The following is a 24,227-nucleotide window of genomic DNA, read 5'->3' on the forward strand; positions in this document are numbered from 1 at the left end:
TACAGAATAATAAAAAAGTATCATTTGATTTTGTGAGTTCAAGGACATAAACCGTGGTTATCATTAGAAGCGCCTCCTTTAATACAATTTACACATATTGTACTCACACACCTTTTTGACAAAATGATTGTTTATTCTGCTCATACATTGCCACAGCAGTTTATCAGCATTTGTATAACATCCAATTAAGGTAACTAATGACAATTAATCCTGTCAGAGACTCTGCAATCTGTATTTCCAAAACATTTTCATGATCTTTTCCTGGTGCTGTTCAAAGCTGCTTTTCGATTCTGTTCATTTTGCAACTCACAACATGAGTTTTGTGATCAGATCGTCTTAACTCAAAGCTGCTTTTAGATTCTGTTCATTTTGCAACTCACATGAGTTTTGTGATCAGATCGTCTTAACTCAAAGCTGCTTTTAGATTCTGTTCATTTTGCAACTCACAACATGAGTTTTGTGATCAGATCCTCTTAACAGCCACAACCGTCCTACTTCTGCAATAGACATCACAAATATAACACAAAACAGACCATTTCAATACAGTAATCACTCGCTATATTGCAGCTCACTTATTGTGGATTGAGGGCATTGTTGTTGTTTTTTTTTTTTTTAAATTGATCAATGTAGTGCAGTTCCTCACCTGCACATCTCTGGTACAGTAAAATTATTGGCATAGTAACTATAATGTGGCAGCAATGACTCACATAAGGACAAACGGCTCTTTCACTATTGCAGAAAATAACCCCATAACCAAACCCTTGGGAGTCTGAAGCAAGCAAATACTTTTTCATGACACTGGAGAAATCAATGACTTCTTGAGAGTCTTAGTCGTCGTCTCAAGAAGAGTACACATCCATACTCGGGCCTAATTTGAGCACCGATTGTGGGATTTCTCTAAAAGATCATCCTTCGCTATTATTTTGTGGTGTGAGGTATGTCGGAAAACCAGTTGGTGCCCCCGCTCGTTAATGTTGTTCAATATTTATGATCACAAATCCTTGTGTGTGTGTTCAATAGAGATCGGCCGAGTCACGGATTCCAGATATTGCTTTTCATAAGAAAAAGTTTCGAAGACATTCAGTGCCTTTCAAGGGACCCACAGTAATAAAAACAACCTAAGCAATATACTTTACCAAGGCATTTATTTTTCCATTCCTCCCAGGCTACAGTTATCAATCTGCGAGATCAAACCTGAACCACATTGTACAACACCTTTACTTTTGGACATCCAAACTACATCTTATCAGTCCAGTACCAATCAAAAGTTTGGATATACAGTACTGCCATACTTCCTCATGCTATCGCATTTTACAATGGGGGTGGCATTTTTGGGGGAAAATTATCAGATTGGGACTGTAGTCTGACCTACATTATTTACTCACTCAGTATTTCACGATGAACCCATAATTTCATATTAACATTATAACATGATTATAACAAATGAAAAGAGGCAGAAATTAAATGACAATGATAAGAAGCGGATATTACCAAAGTTGGTGTTAAAAAACCTTTATACGGACTGAAGGTTTGGTACAGGGAGGAGTCGGAAAGCTACTATACAGTCGATGATCCAGGTGGAGGGAGCAGACCACACTTTGCCCCTCCGAACCACAGCAGGCTTGTGAGGACCCTGGTGGTCAAAGATGATGTATTGGGTGCAGAGGGCCTGGTCTGATCCCGGCAAAGCGTGGTAGGCAGCAGCACTGAGGGTTTGAGTCACATCACTGTCGGGTTTGGGTTGCCGACTCAAGAGTTGACCTCCTCCATCGCAGAGTAGTTTGGCCAGTTTATCTTTTGGAGGCGACTTAAAGGAGCCCAACAGGAAGAAGAAACAGCCGTCGAAGAGTGGTGGGAGCTACAGGTAATACGCAATGAAAAAGAAGAAAATGCTCCATGAAACCTTTCCTCAGCTTTTTCCCTCAAATGTTTTGGGACTTTAAAAAACTCCAACTAGTTGCTTTGGAACAGATTTTTAAGACTGACTTTTTAGATACACATTTATGGTGCTGTACAAACTTAAGACTCCCCTTCCATCAGAATCCATTTCTTTCTACTGTTTTATGCATATAGGTCAAGATTAGTCTGTGACATGGTTTAAGTTTGACATCTATGAGGTTTGTCGACTGAATGCAAACGTCAATAAACGGCATAAGGCTCGCAAAACGATTGGATTTGAAATCCCTGACAGTGTGTCGTAGTTCTGTCAATTAATATTCAAGTACCTGCCCACTTTGTGGTTTGCGAGGGAGTCTCAGCCGCTGCTATGCCATAAAAATACTGTCTATAAAGTGTACAGAACGTGTTTTACAACAATACCGAATTAATAATTTATGGTGTAGCAGTGGATGAAATAGCGGAGCTTGCATTCACTCTTACGAGTGATAATCATTGCAGCAGGGTCAATTCCAATTAATGGGTCGGATGATGAGCATAACCTCAAAATACCCCCCTCTGCTTTCATTTTCACCCACGTCCACTTTCATCTCACGTTTCCTATTAGTGGTCCAAGAATCCAACGCTTGGTAATTGTGCTTCACAATGACAATAACGGGGGATTGGCGCCCCGCTCACAGCACACCTTTGTCGGATGCAAGTGTGCCGACGGTCCGCTGAAGAGGAACGAGGTGGGAGGAGCATATCAATGTTGCGCAAATGAAGTGAATGTGCATTGTGTATAAATAAATAAACCTTGCGATCAAACTCTTGCGAGGGATGAGAGTCTAAACGTTGCATCGAAGGACGCAACGTCACTATGAGTACTTGGTAGCCCCAATCTTCTCCGTTCAGAGACAACATGATGGACCAATCAGAGCCAAGCTGTTTTCCATATTTATACTGGGGAAGATGAGCGAGCCAATCAGATAATAATGAGAAATGTGACTCAAATGCCAAGCGGAAAAGACCAGAGAGACTAGAATAGATTGAGGAAGGATATTTTGGGCTTTTCCAAACAACACTATCATGCAAACCTGAGAAAAGCACCTCAAAGATGATCAAAATAATTAAAAAAATATATATATAGAAGGGGACCTTCAAGGAAATCGGTAGCAATCATAATAATCCAAATACACACATTGCCCCATTGATGTGAAAGCGTTTGTTTAAGACAGTACACAGGTAAAGTCCACCCACCCACCCATCCATCCATCCATCCATTATCTTTACCGCTTATCCTCACTAGGTTCGCGCGCTGTTGGAGCCTATCCCAGCTTTCTTCGGGCTGGGAGGGCGGTACACCCTGAACCAGTCGCCAGCCAATCGCAGGGCACATAGAAACAAACAACCATTCACACTCACATTCACACCTATGGGCAATTTAGAGTCTTCAATCAACCGATGACGCATGTTTTTAGGAAGTGGGAGGAAACCGGCGTGCCCGGAAAAAAACCACCCAGACGGGGCCGAGGAGAACATGCAAACTCTACACAGGCGGGGCCGGGATTTGAACGCACAGATTTGTGCTTAAATCGTGCGTACGCACGGCTGATGCATAAACCTGTGATTTATCAGTATGTTTTTACTTTGCATGGAGGTGCAAAGAAAATTGGCTGGTACGCACGTCATGAATCTGACGGTAACTTTGCATGTATCCTCAACTTGAGCATACAATAGAACATTTCTTTGCATTTATTAGTGAATGAGGCCCATTGTCACTATAAGAATTAAGTCAAAGAATTATGACAATAGTTATAATATAAGCACAAATGTAAACCCACACTAAGGATCTTGTCACGCTACAATTTTCACATAACAAATATGTATCTTTATCCAATTTAAAATAAGACATGTCTCTAGAAACCTACAACAGCTCCTGGTCTGAGACTGATGTTTTTTCATTTGTGCAGGAAATGTCAACATTCACTGGTTAAAAATGACATGATTATTATAATTGTACGTTTGAATTAACATGTTAACCGCTGATATTGTTTATTATAATTGTCCATGTTTGAATTAATATAATTAACAGTTGACATGGTATCCAAACACAAATGTCTGGGACTTATTTCCTTTTTTGCTACTAGTATCAAAACAAATGTCTGGGATTACAATTTTGTTTTGTTTCTAACCAATTAAGATAGTTCGGGTCATCAAATTTTCAATCATCAATTTTAAACGCTGATTAAAAATGACATTACAGTATTTGCCTCATTGCACGTTTGAATTACTATTGTTAACAGTCATATCAAAACACGTCTTGGGTTAAAGTCCTTTTTGATTGGTCGAGAACTCCAGGGGCCTCATTTATCAAACAAAAGTGCGCACAAAGAACGTGTACAAACATTCCCAGGCAAAGTATGGGATTTATCAAATTGGACTTACGCATGGGGACGTGCGTGAATTTACGCACACCTCTGACCACGCGTACACAAAACCTTGTGGTACAACAGTGAAACTACAAATAGAACACACTCGGAAGGTCACAGAATCAAGCAATCTCAAACTGCACATTTTCCCCGTTTCCGCAAATTCAGTGGAGTCAAACAAATTTTTGTCACAAGTCACATTAGTGTTACGGTTTCCCTCAGAGGGCTGTTTAAAATAACTTTTGATAAAAAATAAAAAATGCTTGATGATTTCCTAAAGGGATTGTTGCTACCATATATGGTCAATTGGAGGCGTTTCTCAATGCAAATGAGAATCAGCGTGCGTGGCAGTTTAGAACAGGTGGGACTTAGCAACACATTACTTATTGGCACGTTTGATAAATACAGATTTTCATGTACTTACACATTCAAAATGTTTCTCGTATGAATGAATTTAGAACCTGTTCCATGCACTCTTTGATAAATGAGGTCCCAGTTCATCAATACTTAAAACAATGCGCGTCTTGTCTCATTTACCAAGCTGCAGCGGTTGATGCGACTGCGCTGGGGGCCTTCTCCTGCTTCGTGCTCGTTTTCTGGCATCCACTTGCCTGCCTGCAGACATGCCTCCACCCCTAGCATCAACGAGAAATCAAAGCCACTACTAATTACGTTGACTTGAAAGAGTGGGATGACAATGCTAATGCTGCTTATGAGTTGGAAGACTTCAAGCATTGGCAAATGGCGCTTGCTCGACAAAAATATGCCCACAGCATGATCAAGTTAATGATGCAGCCCTTGTTTTAACCATCTCACGCTTGAACAGATTTTGAGCATTTTCTTTTTCTGTCTCCTCAGAGTCAAATTACAGCTTTGTGACAGCCAGCATCCAATGTTTTTAGGCTACATGTACTCCTAGACAGTGGACCCCCGCCCTTCACAGGGGATAGGGAGCGGGCCCGACCGCAAATAGGGAAAATCTGCAAATAATTGACGGCCATTATAATTCAATTTTTTAACCCCCCAAATTTTTGGAATAATCACTGGAAAATAAAAGTGTGAGGTACATTTGCTCTCTGTGCGCATGTGTCAACTGTGATGTAAGCAGCCATACAGACAATCCAAATGAATGATAACCTATGTGATATCATGTACATCGTGAGATTAGCTTTAAGAGGCTCTTGAAGAAATGATTGGAAATGGCCGTGAAAAGGTGCCACATTTTCATAGCTAAAATATTTCTACTTATTAGCCTGAATGACGACTATGGTAAATATGTTCACCACTGATAGTTACAATATGTTGAATTCCCCCCTCTTCACCTTTGTGTTATAGATCTCTGGTTTTCATGGTGGTGCCACCGTTACTTATAAACAAGCCTGAGTCTGCACAGGCAAAAAATAAATCTGAAACTGATCTTTGACATTCATTGCTAAATATATTGTAGTATTGGCAATTGAATCACGGCTCAGGTTGTAAATAGTTCCCCTTTTATTACGTGCTCCATAATGTACAGTGTAATATCTGAACTCTTTTGAGTGTGGGTCGTTAAGGGCAGGGTATGTTGATTGACAGTTGTCAACAAAGATGGAAGTGCAAAGACACATGCGTGAATGTTGGATTAAGTCAGAGAGTCTGTGTGTGGAGTGCTTGGGCATGAGTTGGAGCCCACAGCAACTTCCTGAACTTTATTTGGGGTTGAACAGCACCTTAGAGTTGTTTTCTGACTCCCATTTCACAGAAAAAAAAAACATGGCCACCCCACTGGCCACCCAGACGCCCTCCCCCCGTTTTCAGAGTTCTGCTTTTAGGCTAGTGAGTATAACTATTTTAGCTAAGAAAATGCAGCACCTTTTCACAATCATTTCGAATCGTGACATAACAAGAGCATTGCTGAGCTAATCTCCAATGCACACGATATCTCACAGGTTGTGACTCTTTTCAGATGGTGCATGTGAATGAGTCTATCTATGCCTCACACTTTTATTTAGCACAAGTCGAACAGACTTGAGCAAAGAAACACTGGGCTTAATTGCTCCAGAGAATGGTACTAAGTGCTTTGTAGTCATTACCGTTTTAGCTAATTATTGTTACAAAGACTGAATGCAGAATTGTGATGCATCTAAGGATAAATCTTTCTCCCAGCCCTAACTTAAGTTTATTATTGTGGTTGTTAATAAGTGCCCTGCATCATACTAAGCCGATACTAATAAGGAATTTAATAATGATTCCCAATATAATTAAGTTCATTTAATTTTACACCACTGAAATAAATAATTTCACAATAATCTTTGACTGTTCACAACTGCATTATTATCTGTATAATAAATGTAATGCAAAACATATTGGATATATACAGGACTGCACCTAAAGAAGTGGCCATTAAGTGTAAATTATATAAGATAAACTTGGGTGCGTATAGACCAACAGAACGGACATGAAGAACAGCAGGGAGAAGATCAAATATGTATTTGATCTTCTTGGAGTCAAAAAGGAGAATAATAAAATACACAATTTTGTTTTATGAAAAAAAACTAACTGTAAAACTGGGTTTAAAAAAAAATACAATGTCTGTGCAGTAAGAGTGGAGCTGCACAAAAAACTCAAGTGAAGACGAACATAGAACTGGAGGCGGGGAGAACGGCTTGTCTGGCGTCATCTTACAAAAACAGAAATAATGACTGAGAAAACAAGAAGCTGTGTTATTAGCGGATGAGACAGAGCAGCAAAAAAACAGTCTCAAAGGTTTTTCTACATCTTTGTTTTCTTCTTGCCGACCTATCAGATTCAGAACATTACACGTCTACGTAGTTTTATACAGATAAAGTAGTGTATGTCAAGAATATTTGTTCTAGAATTGAGTATATTAATTGACGGCTTTGAACTGAAATATATTTTGAGGTGTTGCTATGGAATCAAAGAGGCACACCAGGGCTTTGCATAGTTAACAGAAGTACAGACAAAGACAGGTGGCAATGACAGCTCCACTGCCTTATGTGCGCAAGGACACGCGCACACTGACAAAAACAGATAGCATGTCACTGTGAGTGTCATGGGGGAGACAAGCTGTGTCGAGTGCCCAGCCTGTAGGAATGAAAAATACTTTTCTTTTTCTCTTCTGGCACAAAAATCGTACAAAAGCGACACGAGCACACATATTACGTAGGAATTGCAGCTCAAAATGACTTAGTGGTGGATAATAATTCAAGTGGGCCGACCACGCTATTCTACACAAACACGATCAAGAAATTACACCGAAGGATACAGAATTCAAGGTTGATGCCATGATGTGGCGAGAATCAGCATGGTGGTTTTTTACTTTTACTATAACGATGCCAGGGTGGCTGGGTGATTTTGTGAAGGCAAACTCTGAAAAGGGAGTAAAAAGAAGAAATTTGTCAACCTTTATGTATCCTGTTTACTTTATGTATCCTGTTTTATATTATATTGTCTTGTAGATGTATTTTACTGCTTTTTTACATCATGGCCAGGGGACTACAGATGAAAACTAGCCTTCTGGCTAATTCTGGCTTTTTTAACCTTGTGTATTTCATGTGTTTTATGAAATTGCATTGTCCCCTTTCAAATAAACTGATTTTAAAAAAATTAAAAAACCTTGTGAACGAGGCGTGTTGATTCCTCACAGTGTGTCACGGTCACACACAAACCCAATGTAGCTGTCAGATAAGTTGATGTTGAGACACAGGAACAAAGCACAGACATACCTGAAAGGTGCTCATAGAAAAGGGGTCACAAGGGAAATATGTAAATATTTTCAATTCCTGAGTTGGCTCTGAAATTGGTTACATATTTTTTATTAATTTTTTTTAACAGGAAAGTTGAAGCCAAAATGGAAGCATGATCAAATAGGCATTTCCCGGACAATCAGAGCAAATTATTGCCAGAGGATCATCAGTCAAACCTCTTTCCTAGCTAATACTACAGTCGGCGTGAGACCACATTATATGCAGGCGGCCACGCACCTTTGACAAAGACAAACCAAGGCTTGTAGTGTAGATCCAGTAAAGTTGTTCATTTCATCAAACCCTGGTGGGAAGTACTGAGATAAGTGGTTGGGTTTGCGATTTAAAAAAAAATAAAATAAAAAATTATTATCTTCTAATTTGAAGACTTTAGAACCCAAGAGATTGTTTTTGCCTCTTGCAAATTTAACATTAGTGTTTTCCCAGCACATTATCACTCACATCAAGGTTCAAAATAAGCGGATTCGCACCACAATTTGCAAGTCAATATTGGCATTTTGCGCCTCATAAAAAAATTTAAAAGCAAAACTGCGAATCACACATTTTTAAGTTTTTCCATTGAGCGGGAGCATGCTGGAGAAAGTGTACAGGTGGCCTCTGCTCACCCTGGATGCCACAAAACCCCTGATATACCACTGCCTTGCCTCAGGTCACTGTGGGATTAATCTGCGAAAAAAAATGCTCCTCAAAATTAGAAAGTTGCTCCACAAACAAAGTAAATGATTACCAAAACTGTACCTAAAAACAAACAAAAAAAACAAACAACAAAAAAAGTCATTTCAAGCCTTGCCCATTCAACCCTACAATATACACTAACCCTAATGTGAAAAATGTACCTTATTTAGTAGGACAGTGGTTGAAAAGTCATTTTTTTATGTGAAATTATTTACTTAACTAACACACAGCACAAAAACCACTGGCATGAGGGCCATGCAGTATTTGTTAAAACAATCTAGCATTCATGGGAACTCTCACAGGTTTCCTGCCAAAAATACAGATATTAAATCTTAGGAAAGGTTGTTTATTTATTTATATATATTTTTTAATAACATCCATTCAAATGCAGGTAAGCATGTAGCAAAGTTGCAACATTAAAGTTATCATGTCCTTGAAAATAGCCATGGGGAGCAACTCAAACTGATAATTTACTTACAGCTGTATTTGACAATCCAGCAGCCTGCAAGAAGTCCAAGAAGGGTTGAGTAAGTGCTCAGCAAGGGTCCTTCTGGCACCACAATATGGCTCACTGGCATATGGCAAAAAAACAATGTTAGCAGCCCAATGTTATCTTCATGATGGATCTGTTTCTAAATTGAGTTGTACAATGTCCACGTTAAACAGTAGAACTGTTCGGCATAAGCATTTATGCATTTAACTAACTCTAAAATAATAGAGACTGTATTAATTAATGTTCTCAAAATTGATCACATTTTTCTTTATTCATTATTTTTTTTAATTCTTATTTATAAGCTACCACTCCACGAAAGAAAACTGTGATCGTTCTGGCTTCCAAATGCATTTCAATGATTTACAAGCCTGCCTGAAGGCAATCAGAAAATGTGATTAGAGGGCAGTCCACATTTTAACTCAAGCTTATTGCTTGTACTTCTCAATTACACCTGGAGAGCAAAACCTTTTGCATGCTCCACTTGCTGTTGATTTGTAGCCTTCCAATCCAAGTAAAAATCTTTCCCTACAATCACAAACTTACTTTTGGGTGACACGCTAAAACAAGACCACGAAGGTTTAATGCAGAGAAAATATATCAGACAATATCCTTGCATTCTGGATTTGTCACAGCCGTACTATGAGATGGAAGGAGCCATCATGAATATAAGAGTAACAACACTCAAATTAGTCTTGACTGTAAGCAATAGCGTGAACCACTGACTTTGCAATACAGGTAAGCTTTTACAAGCCATCCTTTACTAGATGGGGTTATAAACCGTAGCAATTATCTTAAGAACTACTGTGATCAACAGTGAGCAATTTTATGGGCAATAATTGTACTGGAACTGTACAGTAGCTGCTTGTAAACAATATTTAAAGCCAATGAGGGGAAGTTGAATTTAGATATCTCAAGATATAAAGTCTTAATTTTCTTTTCCCTTCAATTGGGAAAAAAAGGAAACCAAGAACCTGTTTCCTTTCTTTACAAGCAATTTAAAAAATGTACCAATGAGTTTCCACAGACCACACATGTAAAATACAACTCACACAACACATCCTTGTACTAGTTCTAACAAATTATGTTTGTAGCCCCATGCCTCAAATTTAGTTTTGATGAACACAGAAACCTTTTATCATTCAGAGAGTAAATGTGAATGAAACTCTGTGCACGCATACTCCAATAAGCAACATGCAGAATTTTTTGAAAAGGGACAAAAAATAAAACATCTGTTTTTGGTTTACAAGATTAACACACTACCTGAATAAGTAAAGGAGTCTGTTATCCTTCCCCCCAAAAGCCTGCTCAGCTTGGCAAACTGATGCTGGTCTGTTTGTGACAGCTTGCTCGACAGAAACAAAACGATTTCTTCTTGCTTCGCACAATTACCCACCTACGTGAGGACAAACAGTTTTAGAATATAGACTTCTGACAAGATATAGATTTCATTGGAAGAAAAAAATGGAGACATACTAGAGAGAGACTGGCCGGGCTGGTGATAGATGTATTTGCATTTTGGGCTTCCTCAGGCACTTCCTGGAAGACCTCCAGCATCTCCTGACTTACAGCGTAGTCTGCAGGCCGCTTGCCATGAAGATTACTGTGAAGAATTTTATTTTAAAAGCAATGATCGTTCATAGTTCACATGGCACACACATTAAAAGATTTGCTGCAACTAAGAAAACCCACAGACCAGAATGCTGGGCCAAGTCCTCTACTAAATTAGGCTTATGGTTGTTTAAAATACTTGAAAGTTACTGAATAATAACCTTGTCAACAAAAACATTCACACTCCAATATTTTTTAACAGCAGCAGTGATTGGTGTCTTGGACCATAGAGCACTGGTAAAAATGTAGAACCACAGGAGGTAAATGACGCAAGTAAGGCTTGATTAGTAAGAAATTACGCTTCAAAATTCGCTTCTCAGACACTGTGGGTGTGACCGCTTAATGACCCGAATACAGACTCTACACAACTTTGAACTGTCATTTAAATACTTTCGGACGTTTACCATATGTCTACGCATACCTATATGTTTGAGCTGCAATCATATATCCACTTAAACGCTCTAGTGGTTGGAATATGTCCCACCGAGTCATCGCGGGTTATTTCCATGTCGTCACAGGAGGGGATAGCCAGTGTTGGGAAAGTTCATTGTCTATGCAAACCAGTTCAAAGTTCAGTTCACCATTCCAAAAATGAACTAGTTCATAGTTCTCTTTTGTTTCTTCTCAATATGTTGCTGATGGGGCGGCGCGGTGGCCGACTGGTTAGAGCGTGCGTCAGCCTCACAGTTCTGAGGACCCGGGTTCAATCCCCGGCCCCGCCTGTGTGGAGTTTGCATGTTCTCCCCGTGCCTGCGTGGGTTTTCTCCGGGCACTCCGGTTTCCTCCCACATCCCAAAAACATGCATGAATTGGAGACTCTAAATTGCCCGTAGGCATGACTGTGAGTGCGAATGGTTGTTTGTTCCTATGTGCCCTGCGATTGGCTGGCAACCAGTTCAGGGTGTACCCCGCCTCCTGCCCGATGACAGCTGGGATAGGCTCCAGCACGCCCGCGACCCAAGTGAGGAGAAGCGGCTCAGAAAATGGATGGATGGATGGATGTTGCTGATGGGCTATTCCCCTTAAAATACTGCCATTTTATTTTCCCATTGTTGCCACCCATTCAGTCCACACGAGTAGCCAGTTGCAACTCTCACCCTACAATCTAAAAACCATGAGGAAAAACTTATTGCTTGGTCTTTTTTTTTAAATGAGGAATAAAAACAAAAACAGGACTTTTGTCCTTAATGTGTAAACAAAAACATGCAACACAGTATGACAGGGTTGATGGTGAAAGGACATTGATAACTGCATTCCTCACAGCTCTGGCAGACTATATTAACAAAATATTTATATTTATCTTATCTTATATTAGAAAACGAAAAATTCCATGTCATGACAGGGTGATCATACAGAGTTATAACTAAAGCATTCTGATACAAATAATAATTTTCCTAGTAGTCAAGTTTTACAATTATGTACTGTATTACAAAAGAACCACCGAAGAACACATACACACCCATTTACGTAGTGACCCTGAATTACAAACCTTTTGGGTGGGCATCAATTACTCGCACATTTTTGCTATTCGCAGCAGGGCTTGGTCCTTAACTATATGCATTTTGCCTTGTACTTGGCTCTTACTGGAACCCACCTCACGCACAAATGTACTGTGTTTCGAGAGCAGGAAATCACCTTATTCGTCACACTGAAAATTGCCTGCCAGTGAACCGTGCTCAGATTGTAATAATGTCGTTATACTCACCTATACATGCAATAGGCTGCCAGTTTAAAAGATACAAAAACAGAACTTACAGCACACTCTGTGAGGCTCCAAACTGAAGCAGCAATTTGACGACGGCTATGTGCCCGTTTCGTACAGCATCATGAAGTGGAGAGTCATTTTCATAGCCAGGAGTGTTCAACAGGGCCCCTCTTGATAATAGCGCCTCCACTACTAACAGATGACCCAGGTTACATGCTTCGTGCTGAAATAAGCAGAAACATAAGATGTACCCTTTTGAGTCTTAAATCAACCAATAGCTTGTGTGGAAAATATTCGGAAGGGATGTTAGAGATTTTAGATTTACCGGTACATTGAAATAGGACTGGGATTGTTTTAATTAGGTGGGTAAATGCTGATCATTTGTAGTACTAAGAAAACACTCCAATTTAAAAAGTTTGGTTGGATTTTTCCTTTGTGACAGATTAATATTCTAATCATGTATATGTGATATTTACGTCAATCTGAAAAGGAAAACGGTCATATTGGAATGTGAAACATTTAAGCATCAAATTGTCAAAATTCTAACTCCGCTTTAAGAGGAGCACCTTGACAGGAAATAGCAGTGTGAAGGGCTCCTATAAGAAAGTGGCAATGATTGAATTTTTACAGCTCAGAAGCCCTGATGGATTGTACATCTCTCGGGTACAGGCGCAAGAGACAGCTCCAGAACAGCCTTCACTCAAAAATATGAGCTCTTCCTAAGTGGGCTGGTGAAGGAAGACTGGTGATGAAGTCACATCTAGGGCATGGCTGAACTACAATCTACATTTTGCCTTGGGGCTCCAGAAAAGATGTAAATACACTGTCATAATAGCAGTTAACAGACATGCCATACAACAGCACAGGAACAGAATCAGACTGAATTCTGGAGACTGTCGTACTGATCGCTTAAAATATGCCAGGAAAGGGTATGTGGTATGTCTCTGTTTAAGGCAATCGCATGCAAGTTATTTGTCTTACCAAAGGTGTCCATCCTGCATTATCCTTCAGGTTGGGGTCAGCTCCCTGGTCCAGTAGTTTCTTGACATCCTTTACATCCCCCTGGAAGGCACAAATGACATTTAATAAACCTAACACTGTAAACCTGCTGGCAAAATGAAAAAAAGTGGAACTCTGAAGTATAGCACCCGCTGGGTAGTCAATGTGGCGAACATAGAGTGTACCAGTGCTTGTCAGCAAGCCACTTGTGCAAAACAACACGATAAACATGAGGACTTGCATTTCCTTTCTACCCATAAAAAGAGAAGTAAGAGTCAGTTGGAATTTCTGCCAGCCAGCCCACCATTGAGCAAGTTACATAAAAGCTTCCCATCTACACACCGGTGTTTAAATGCCAGGTTTTTGTCATTGCATAAAATCTTTCCACCTTTAATTTGCCATAAAACCTGTATAATGCTAGTGGAAAAAAAAAGTGAAAACTGGAGAATAAAAATAAAATAAAAACAATAACATGGTTGCATAAACATAACAATCTCCTCTTTTCTTCATTTGTCTGGGGTATTGGTTAGAGTGGCTAGAGAGAATCTTTATTTAAAAAATAAAAATAAATAATAACATCTAAGCTACATTTTGCAAAAACACACTTGAAATCTCCTAAAAACGTGGGAAAATATGTTCTTGTCTATTCAAGCCAAGGCTGAAATTTTTGGCCATAATTCCAAAAGGTAGGAAACTGTGGCGCAAAAATAAAACCAAATGACCCAAAGAACACATCCAAATCAACAAAACACTGGCTTCAGCACAAGAAGATTAGGGTTTTGGAATGGCCCGGCCAAACTCCAGACCAGAGTCTATTGAACATCTGTGGGCTGAGCAGAAGAGGGCTGTGCACAGTTGATGCCCTCGCAATGTGACATATTTTGAGTGTTTTTGCAAAGAGCAGGCAAATATTGCCACATCTAGATGTGCCACACTGACAAGACTCCTACCTAAAAAGACTGAGTGCTATAATAAAAGCCAAACATGCTGCAATAACGTATTACCGGAGTTTGAAGCTGCGGAGTCACACAGTAAGACAAAAATATGCATTGATTAGACCGTAATTGAACTGAATGATGTGGCTAAAGATTTGCAATTTTAGACATAACATCAACAAGGATATTTGTAGATATACATAATCATAAAGCAGATGGCATGCAACAACAAAATAGTTTTTTTAAAAGCTTCAAATAAGGAATAATAGATGTCAAGTTTGCATGTTGACTAGTTAAACTGCATTGACTTATGTTAATTGTAATGACACAGGAGCAAATAGCTGAAAACAATTTAGAAATTATATTATTTTCAATGGATGTTAGCATAAAACAAGCAATTGACTACGAAAAAAAACAATTTCAACAACTCAGTAAAAATGGCGTAAAAAGAAAGCCTACCTTTATAGCAGCCAAATGCAGCGAGGTCTCTCCTTTGCGGTTCTTCTTCACAACTGCTGGGTTCCTCGAGTTACAGCGTCCCAGAGAAGCACGAGGAGAGGTAGATTTTCGACCTACAATAATTGGAACGGAGGGACTCTCTCCTCCATCTTCATGGGTGGTCTTTTTACACCTTAAGCTGGGCAAAGACAAAGAATTAAGGGCAGCAGGAGACGAGTGACCCAATGACCTTCGACAGCAGCTCGGTGAGGCTGTTGGCCTTTTCGGTGTGGTCTCCAGGGTAACGGCCTCTCCATCCAGTCTTGGGTGTTTTGAGGAATGCTGTGGAGAAGATAAGGTGGCCTGTTTTTTAGCGTTCCTTTTTGGGATAGAGTCAGAGGTGGGCAGTGTGTCATGATGAAAACCGTCTGACTCATTCTGACAAAGCAGTGCTGGGTTCATGGGTGCAGCGATGCTACCTTCTGAGCAATTGCCTGACACAGAGCCGAGATCCTGAATGTCAGATAACACATCAGGGCTGAGGAAGGAAACCTTTTTTTTAGACCTGCTTTCAACTTCTGCAGCAAGGTGTTCCGATTCCACTGAGGTACTTTCCACCTCTGTAATCCTCCATTGCTTGTTTACAGCATCAAGCTTCTTCTTCACCATTTGTCTCCGTTGTTTCTTTGTTGCTCTTTTCATTGTTTTCTTTCTGCTGCCAATCTTCTTCACATTTGTTCTTCTCTTCCTGTTTTGGTTGTTATTGCTGGATGTTGGAGAAGAGGAGCCAGAGTCTTGAGAGGATGATGTGAAGTTGAAAACCATCAAGTCAGTGACTTTAGCCGTTGGAGCATCAGGCTGTGTTTCAGCTGCTTTTTCCAATGACTTGGTTTCAGGTCTGCAGACTTTTGGAGCTTTTTCCACCACGCAACGCACTTTACGGCTGCGAGGGCTGAACCAGATCTTGAAGTTCTTCTTGTGTTTTAAGATGGGGCCCTCATTTTGCGCCCGTATTACTTCAGAGGAGTCTATACAATGACAAATGAGAAATAAACTGTGTGAAATCAAAAAACAATCCTCCCATCTTTTTACAGAAATCTAAGTCCAAGAGACTCTCTTCTTGAAAAGGTCACTGCACTTCATTTTTGTCTTTCGTTTTCAGGCTCCGTAAAACTATCCCAGGTCAAATTCAAGAACTCTGACAAGCTTCACATGCACCGTAAAATGTGTTTGTCCTTGCATAAGTAAATGCAACATTAAAATGTTTGCATTTTCAAGATTTTCAACTTCCTGTAAGTACCCTGAACTTCAGAATGTTTCCATGAGCCCCATATACTTAGGAGCTGTTGGATTTGAAGTTAGACTTGTAGCACACACAAACTGGCATAAACACAGCTTCATCATTTCTGTTTCAAATAAAAGCAAATATTGACTTGTTTGTATGCTCACCACACTGTGTACAAACCCTACAATGATAAATTGCATTGCATAATTACAGTCATTAGAGGGATGCTGCAGGAAAGTAAATATAGACTGTCCACCCACTGCGTCATAATGTAAATGTTTGAGTCTGCTATCGTGACAATGAAACGAAAGCCAATAACTATTGATTTGGGGAAACTTGTTTCACAGCTGGGCAACAATTACCTGGCAGTCCATCAGGATTCAACACAGATTCCAAGCCACAGAAAAGCTGTATGATACTGCTGAGCTGCCTGTTGATTTGGATGTCTTTCACCCAGGAAGGGCTCTGACAAACCACACAGCCATCACCTGCCTGAGGGCCTGCACACGACCTATGAACAAAAATATACAGTATATATACATATTTACGCCACTGCTCAAGTACCAACCAGGCATAATTTGAAGGAATCTACAACCCCAATTCCAATGAAGTTGGGACATTGTGTTAAACATAAATAAAAACAGAATACAATGATTTGCAAATCATGTTCAACCTATATTGAATTGAATACACTACAAAGACAAGATATTTAATATTTAAACTGATAAACTTTATTTTTTTTAGCAAATAATCATTAAATTGGAATTTCATGGCTGCAACACGTTCCAAAAAACCTGGGACAGGGTCATGTTTACCACTGTGTTACATCACCTTTTCTTTTAACAACATTCAATAAACGTTTGGGAACTGAGGACACTAATTGTTGAAGCTTTGTAGGTGGAATTCTTTCCCATTCTTGCTTGATGTACAGCTTCAGCTGTTCAACAGTCCGGGGTCTCCGTCGTCGTATTTTACGCTTCATAATGCGCCACACATTTTCAATGGGAGACAGGTCTGGACTGCAGGCAGGCCAGTCTAGTACCCGCACTCTTTTACTACGAAGCCACGCTGTTGTAACACGTGCAGAATGTGGTTTGGCATTGTCTTGCTGAAATAAGCAGGGGCGTCCATGAAAAGATGTTGCTTGGATGGCAGCGTATGATTCTCCAAAACCTGTATGTAACCTTTCAGCATTAATGGTGCCTTCACAGATGTGTAAGTTACCCATGCCATTTGGCACTAACACAGCCACGTTCCATCACAGATGCTGGCTTTTGAACTTTGCAGTCCATAACAGTCCGGATGGTTCTTTTCCTCTTTGGCCCGGAGGACACGACGTCCACAATTTCCAAAAACAAAAAAAATACTGGTTTCATCGGACCACAGAACACTTTTCATCAATCCATCTTAGATGAGCTCGGGCCCAGAGAGGCCGGCGGCGTTTCTGGGTGTTGTTGATAAATGGCTTTTGCTTTGCAGTTTCAAGTTGCACTTACGGATGTAGCGGCGAACTGTATTTACTGAGATTGGTTTTCTGAAGTGTTCCTGAGCCCATGTGGTGATATCCTTTACACATTGATGTCGATTTCTGATGCAGTGCCGATAGGATCGAAGGTCACAGGCATTCAATGTTGGTTTTCAGCCTTGCCGCTTACATGCAGTGATTTCTCCAGATTCTCTGAACCTTTTGATGATATTATGGACCGTAGATGATGAAATCCCTAAATTCCTTGCAATTGTACGTTGAGGAACATTTTCCTTCAACTGTTCGACTAGTACTATTTTCTCACACACTTCAGAATCAGAATCAGCTTTATTTGCCAAGTATGTCCAAAACACACAATAAATTTGTCTCCGGTAGTTGGAGCCGCTCTAGTACAACAGACAGTCAATTTACAGAACACTTTGGAGACATAAAGACATTGACAAAAAACAATTGTGCAAAAAGATGCAGAGTCCTCTAGCACTTAGAGCAGTTCGAATGACTAATATTGCAATAGTCCGGTGCAATGACCATTGTGCAAAGGGCGCTGAGACTTCAAGGAGTGTATGCGGTTTAAAGTGACGAGTAGTGCGATCATCTGGGACAATGTTGGTTGTGCAAATGTTACAGATACTCCTCAATCAGTGTGCAAATGGAGCAGATGCTACTCTGGCATGAGTGGCCACTATATGCAAATAGTGCAGCATGGCGAGACAACTACAGTGAGTGCACGAGTAATACATAATTGGCCCCACAGAAATGTGACAACGAACTCAAGTCAAAGAATTTCCAGCTTGTTGTAATGGAATTATAGGTTAGGTGTTTAAGAAGTTGATCGCAAGAGGGAAGAAGCTGTTGGAATGTCTACTAGTTCTAGTTTGCGTTGATCGGTAGCGCCTACCTGAAGGAAGGAGCTGGAAGAGCTGATGACCGGGGTGCAGACGGTCCGAGAGGATTTTGCACGCCCTTGTCTTAGTTCTGGCAGCGTGCAAGTCCTCAAATTAGCCTGTTCGACTGTGGGATGTTCCAAACAGGTGTTTGATGAGCATTCCTCAACTTTCTCAGTCTTTTTTGCCACCTGTCCCAGCTTTTTTGGAACGTGTTGCAGTTATAAAATTCTAAGTTAATGATTATTTGCTAAAAACAATCAAGTTGATCAGTTTGAACATTAAATAACTTTGTAGTGTATTCGATTAAATATAGGTCGAACATGATTTGCAAATCATTGTATTCTGTTTTTATGTTTAACACAACATCCCAACTTCATTGGAATTGGGGTTGTATTTCAGAAAATGTCACAGCATTTTTGTACCAGTATGCTTGTGTATGCGTGGTAAACATGTTGCAGAAAAGAGGTGTGTATTTGAGGGAAGGCAGTTATTTGTTTCAGCGAAATATGCACCCAGACATGACTGCATGGCGTCTAATAGAATGGAAGTCAATAGTCTGACAATACATTGCAAACACACCATTTGCATTTTGCTATGAGCATGGGCAACTTGCACTACTTCTCATGACCTTTCTCATAACCCCCATCCCATCTCATCTCTCCTTGCAGTCAATTTACATTGGTGTGCAAATGTTTCCAGTGTGGCATGTGTGGCTGAGTGCCTTCAATTCCACTTCGCTAGCGTGTGACTTCTCTCAGTAAATCAGCATCCACACGAGGATGCAGAGCCTAGTAAAGTCAGTGAGATATCATTTACACCACCGTGTGCATTTCTGCAGAGCAAAAAGTAATGGACACGTTACCTGCACAGCATATGCTCACATGTTCCGAGACAAACTGGATCCTTCAGTAACTGCGAGCTGTATTAAGAGAAAACAACAGTCGTGGCAAACGTGCAATCTATCTATTTATAAAGAGTATTCAATGGGTACCACAGACCACAACAAGGCCGTCGTTAACTTACCATTTTGAACAAAGTAGCAGTCGTCGAAAGTTGGCAACCGCCTCTTTCGTATTCTTCCAGTCCTTTGTTTGCGCCCCAGCACACGTATCCATTATTGTCAAATCGATTGTTTGTTCACAGTTTTAAAAATAACGCCACCGTTAGCAAGAAGCGACTCACTTCCTGGTTTGTCGCATCTCCCGCCTGTTTGTGTTACCATGGATATTCTGCTAACGTCACTACCGGCACCTTCCCAATGCAGTTATACCTCGCTTACTCGCGGTTCGGTATTCACCAATTCGATATTGGCGACTTTTTTTCTGGAGAACCTATCTCGAGCTTTTTGCTGGAAAAACTCACCTATTCGTTTTTGTGCTCTTTCTGAAACATCTTAAGATGCCACGACATGGCTCCAGAGCCGTGTCTAATAGGAAAGAATTGCATTGGTGTCCCATCATTCCATCCATTTTCTGAGCCGCTTCTCCTCACTAGGGTCGTGGGCTTGCTGGAGCCTATCCCAGCTATCATCGGGCAGGAGGCGGGGTACATCCTGAACTGGTTGCCAGCCAAACGCAGGGCACATACAAACAAACAACATTCACACTCACATTCACACCTACGGGCAATTTAGAGTCCTCCAATTAATGCATGTTTTTGGGATGTGGGAAGAAACCGGAGTGCCCAGAGAAAACCCACGCAGGCACGGGGAGAACATGCAAACTCCACACAGGCGGGACCTGGGATTGAACCCCGCTCCTTATAACTGTGAGGCTGACGCTCTAAACAGTCGTCCACCGTGCCGCCTCAATTGCATACATTTGTGAAATTATTATGAAGTATGGTATGCCACTGCAAATGTTGATTTTGAAAGGAATATAAACCTCTTCTTGTGTGTGCTCATTTATGTAGCTTTACAGAGTAACCACAACTGCAAACTAGAAAGCAGCAGTAGATTTCTACACCTTAAACAACAACCACGTTAACACACACATATTGACGTGTAGTTAAATTCATACTTTTCTCAGTTGAACTAAACAAAATATTAGGCAAAATGTGCCAGCTGTGGCACAAGACCACCAAGCAAATCAAATAAACCCACTTCCACCACTGCACTGTATGTTTAAATCTTTCTCAGCCTTATGGTGAGGCAAAGTACCTTAAAATACTTACTAAAGAAGTTCAACACAATACATCCTATGAGTGTAATCACCCACACCCATTCACCCTTCAGCAAAAACTCTAAAACAGAGATAGTGTACATACAAAATAACCACATTTGAAAAAGTGTTTTATTGAATAATAATACAGCCACATACATTCAATACTATCACAAAATGGCCCATAGGCACAGAAGAAATGTTTTAGAGCAGTCATTCTTGAACTAAGACATATACGAAGATGACACGAAATGAGTAAATAATTAAAAGTCCACAATAACAATATTCTTTTATTAGTATCATATTTTGTGATTGTGGATATATATTGCTATTGAGTGATAAATTTAAATCAAAACAATTAAAAAGCTGTCATTAATTGCATTCTTCAGACAAATCAAGATTACTAGATTAGGTAACCTTTCAAGTAGGATAAAATAATAATGTGAAGTAAATATGCGTCAATAAATATTGCGTCTGCGCAGGTACTGTATGTAAATGTTCAACAGAACAGCAACAACAGAATTTGATCGACCTCGAAATAATATTCGCTCTTCAGATTGAATTTTAGGAGGGTTAAACATGATTGTCAGGCATGGTGGATTTACAGTCTAATACTATTGTCTCATACAGTACGTACGACAGATGCAGTACAATGGGATAATATTCTCATTTCACTGTAGAAATAATAGGAGCCATCTCTATGTCTCTACTTCCTTTATGGAGCTCGGGTCATCATCCTCTCCATTGCTGTGAGTTGAGATGGATTCCATGTGAAAATTCCCCATGGCAAAGTTGATGAAGACCTGTGGAGGTTGAACAATTGTATTATTGTGATTGAAATTCTTCTGTTCCCTCCTTAAAATCTCTAATCACAGCTAATTTCTCTCCCCAGGTCCCCCTCGTTTATTCTCCTTGTGGTATCTTCCAATTCCAGAGCTCCAGAAGACCAGATTGTAGAAAATCAACACTGGGTGCATGAATTCTTTCCCGAACTCATATTCCATTTATTTCCCCTTAGGCATGCCCTCCAACCTGCCAACTTCCCTCTGCCTCAATTTTAAATTCTTTACTCTGTCTTTCACTCCCACTCAGGCTTTCTTGACTGTCCCAGTTTACCCTCCTACCACTTTTCAGTCACTCCGTGGCATCTTCTGAGTCCACGTCGACAAAACCCCAAGATGGTTCACTACCGGTTGAAGCCTCATTCTTACCTCATCCAAGGTGGTCTGGCTCACGGAGAAGTGCTTGATCTTCAGAGAAGTCCTGTGGCACTCCAACTGTTGGAAGATGTCAGCCACCCCTCCTGGTGCAACAGGAACATGATATTCCGCCAAGGAGGAGTGCTGGTCCTGATAATAAATAAGAAATTTGAGGTTCTATAACTTTAACATCTTTATAACTGCTCTGTGTGAGATCAAATTTAGCAAATACTAACATTACCTAGCATTTATTGGCTTGCATGACTAATTCGCTTTTTTATGAGTGTTGCGTTTGAGAAAAAAAAGATTGTATTATACTTCTGATATTTGTTTTCTATGATTCGCTACTCGAGCAGTTATTCAGTGTGTAACAACTTGTCTGGAAAGGATTGGCTTGGGGACACATAAAGAAGACTTAAAGTCTTCAACAACCTAACATACATGTTTTTGGAAAGTGGGAGGAAATTTGAGCACCTGGAATAAAAGCCAGACATTGTCACTAAAAATAAAGTACAGTATTTAGAAACAAGACCATACGTTGGCTGATTAGATGGACATGCATGGTTGTGCATGCCACTGAAATCAGGCACATGCAATAATTTATTTTAAAAAAATAATAATAATCCATATCATCTCCCAGGCTGCACACACGAGTGTTGATTTTACACAGACGGAGAATCTGTAAATCTAATAGCTCACTGTATTGTTGGTCAGAATGTGCATATCTGCGTAGGTGTGGACTTTGCCTTCATACAGTATGTGAGTTGCGATAATGCAACGATATCATTGCTGTTCTTACCACGATCTTGCGTTTGCTCTTTATTCAGACAAAAATCTGATACTGTATTTCTAAACCAAGTACTTGAGCTAAGAGAAGTAATAGTTATCTTGTCCCAAATGAGCTTCACATTTTATTTGATTGAATTAAAATTCTCAGTACCACTTTTAAGCCCAGTTAAAACAAGTGGACAAGTAGTATGACAGAGCAACATTCTGTGCACAAAGGTTTCAGAAGAGATTAAAAAGGGAAACGATGTATAAAATATTACAACAGCTCTCTAAGCTTACCTTCAAATGAGTGCCGGGGAATCGTTTCTGCATGAAAACAGCTATTGCCTCTACATCACTGGCAGACTCTGCCAAGTGCATCTTCACAGTGAACCCACTGCCGAACCTGCACATAAGGACATGAGATAAGCCAAATGTTATTGGTGTGAGTGGTAGTTGTAGGGGCTGTGTTTAGTCGGATGAAGAAATAGCTGCAGCAATTTAAGAGCACGGCAGAAATGACTGTGTTTGAGGATGTAATGTTGATCTGAGGTCACAAACCTGTTCTTAATGTGCTGCAAGGAGCCAAGGCAGCGGAACTGACCTTTCACCATGATGGCGAGGCGGCTACACAGTGCCTCACACTCCTCCATGCTGAGACACAGACAAAAATGGAGAAGTTTAAAGGTCAAGTTTGGACTCAAAAAGGGTAATATGCAGGATTGAAGCCCTCCTCATAAAAATATGTTGAATATTTAATACTTTGATGGACAACTATCACTGGATGAACAGCACTGTCACGCATGAAGAAATGAGGCCATTCTCTAACCTATGAGAAGTGAGAACCACCGCAGACTTTCCTTTCACTTCTTCAGAGATGATTTTCCACAGGTGGCGTTTGGTTCGAGGGTCCATGCCAGAGCTCGGCTCATCCTGACGTGTGAGAGGTGGACAGCATTTTCAAGTAATGGTTCAAACAAAAAGAGAGAATAGAAGAGTGGGGGCAACGTGAAAGAGAATTATCTGAGAAACCGTGCATGAATGCTGAGAGATGCTATCACTTAACCGAGCACTAAAGAGAGAAATGAAGACTTTAGCGATGGTTAAGATATCACAGCCAATGATAGCGATCCTCACACGTCATGTAAATATTCCCTCAAGGGCATGTGAGCTGTATAGGTGATGACATGAGAGCAGTTGTACAGGTTGCCACGTAAGTGGATCAAGTATAACACTGGCTTACAACATTTTTTTTTTTTTTGTGTTCAAGTTTTCTGTTTTTTCAACTGATTCACGACAATTATCCATCGCTGAATCAAAAAATGACATCCCTTTTTTTGTTCAGTTCAGGTTTTTATGTTTTAAGTTGTTAGCAGTTTATTAATGAAATGTTACAACCTTTGCTTACTATAAATTGAATAGTAGACAGATAAAAGTACGGTAAGTGCATGTAAATTTAATGTTATGTCATCATTGTTCAAAATTCAGGGTACGAACCTCCGTTTATTTTAACCTCGAA

General features: G+C 40.1%; 2 protein-coding genes across 3 annotated transcripts in view; both read right to left on the reverse strand.

The window, feature by feature from the left end:
• Positions 1-170: 170 nt before the first annotated feature.
• On the reverse strand, positions 171-19,775 carry bard1 (BRCA1 associated RING domain 1). Its single transcript, XM_061691917.1, has 11 exons — positions 19,606-19,775; positions 19,445-19,501; positions 16,572-16,720; positions 14,946-15,952; positions 13,534-13,614; positions 12,603-12,775; positions 10,713-10,839; positions 10,500-10,632; positions 9,225-9,317; positions 4,845-4,942; positions 171-1,858 (listed from the first exon to the last, which is right to left on the reverse strand). Exons 1-11 carry the CDS (start codon positions 19,695-19,697, stop codon positions 1,514-1,516), a joined length of 2,355 nt encoding a protein of 784 aa, XP_061547901.1. The 5' UTR covers positions 19,698-19,775; the 3' UTR covers positions 171-1,513.
• Positions 19,776-20,855: 1,080 nt separating this feature from the next.
• Positions 20,856-24,227, reverse strand: part of abca12 (ATP-binding cassette, sub-family A (ABC1), member 12) — a 61,179-nt gene continuing 57,807 nt past the window's right edge. For both annotated transcript variants that reach the window (XM_061692463.1, XM_061692462.1), the window contains exons 68-72: positions 23,538-23,641; positions 23,270-23,362; positions 23,009-23,114; positions 21,953-22,090; positions 20,856-21,544 (exon numbers count right to left, since the gene is read on the reverse strand). In XM_061692463.1, the coding sequence (XP_061548447.1) occupies positions 21,440-21,544; positions 21,953-22,090; positions 23,009-23,114; positions 23,270-23,362; positions 23,538-23,641 (546 nt within the window). In that variant the 3' untranslated portion in view covers positions 20,856-21,439. The remainder of the gene's footprint in view (positions 21,545-21,952; positions 22,091-23,008; positions 23,115-23,269; positions 23,363-23,537; positions 23,642-24,227) is intronic.

The sequence above is a fragment of the Phycodurus eques genome, chromosome 12 (assembly GCF_024500275.1).
Source record: "Phycodurus eques isolate BA_2022a chromosome 12, UOR_Pequ_1.1, whole genome shotgun sequence".
Classification (NCBI taxonomy): domain Eukaryota; kingdom Metazoa; phylum Chordata; class Actinopteri; order Syngnathiformes; family Syngnathidae; genus Phycodurus; species Phycodurus eques.

Bases quoted from the DNA above. Each gene is read 5' to 3' on its own strand.
- bard1 (XM_061691917.1), bottom strand. From the start codon at position 19,697: ATGGATACGTGTGCTGGGGCGCAAACAAAGGACTGGAAGAATACGAAA. The intron at 10,840-12,602 runs GTAAGTTCTGTT...AATTCTTCACAG, and splicing joins GGAGCCTCACAGAGTGTGCT to TAATCTTCATGGCAAGCGGC. The intron at 9,318-10,499 runs GTAGTGTGTTAA...GCCATATGCCAG, and splicing joins AGACTCCTTTACTTATTCAG to TGAGCCATATTGTGGTGCCA.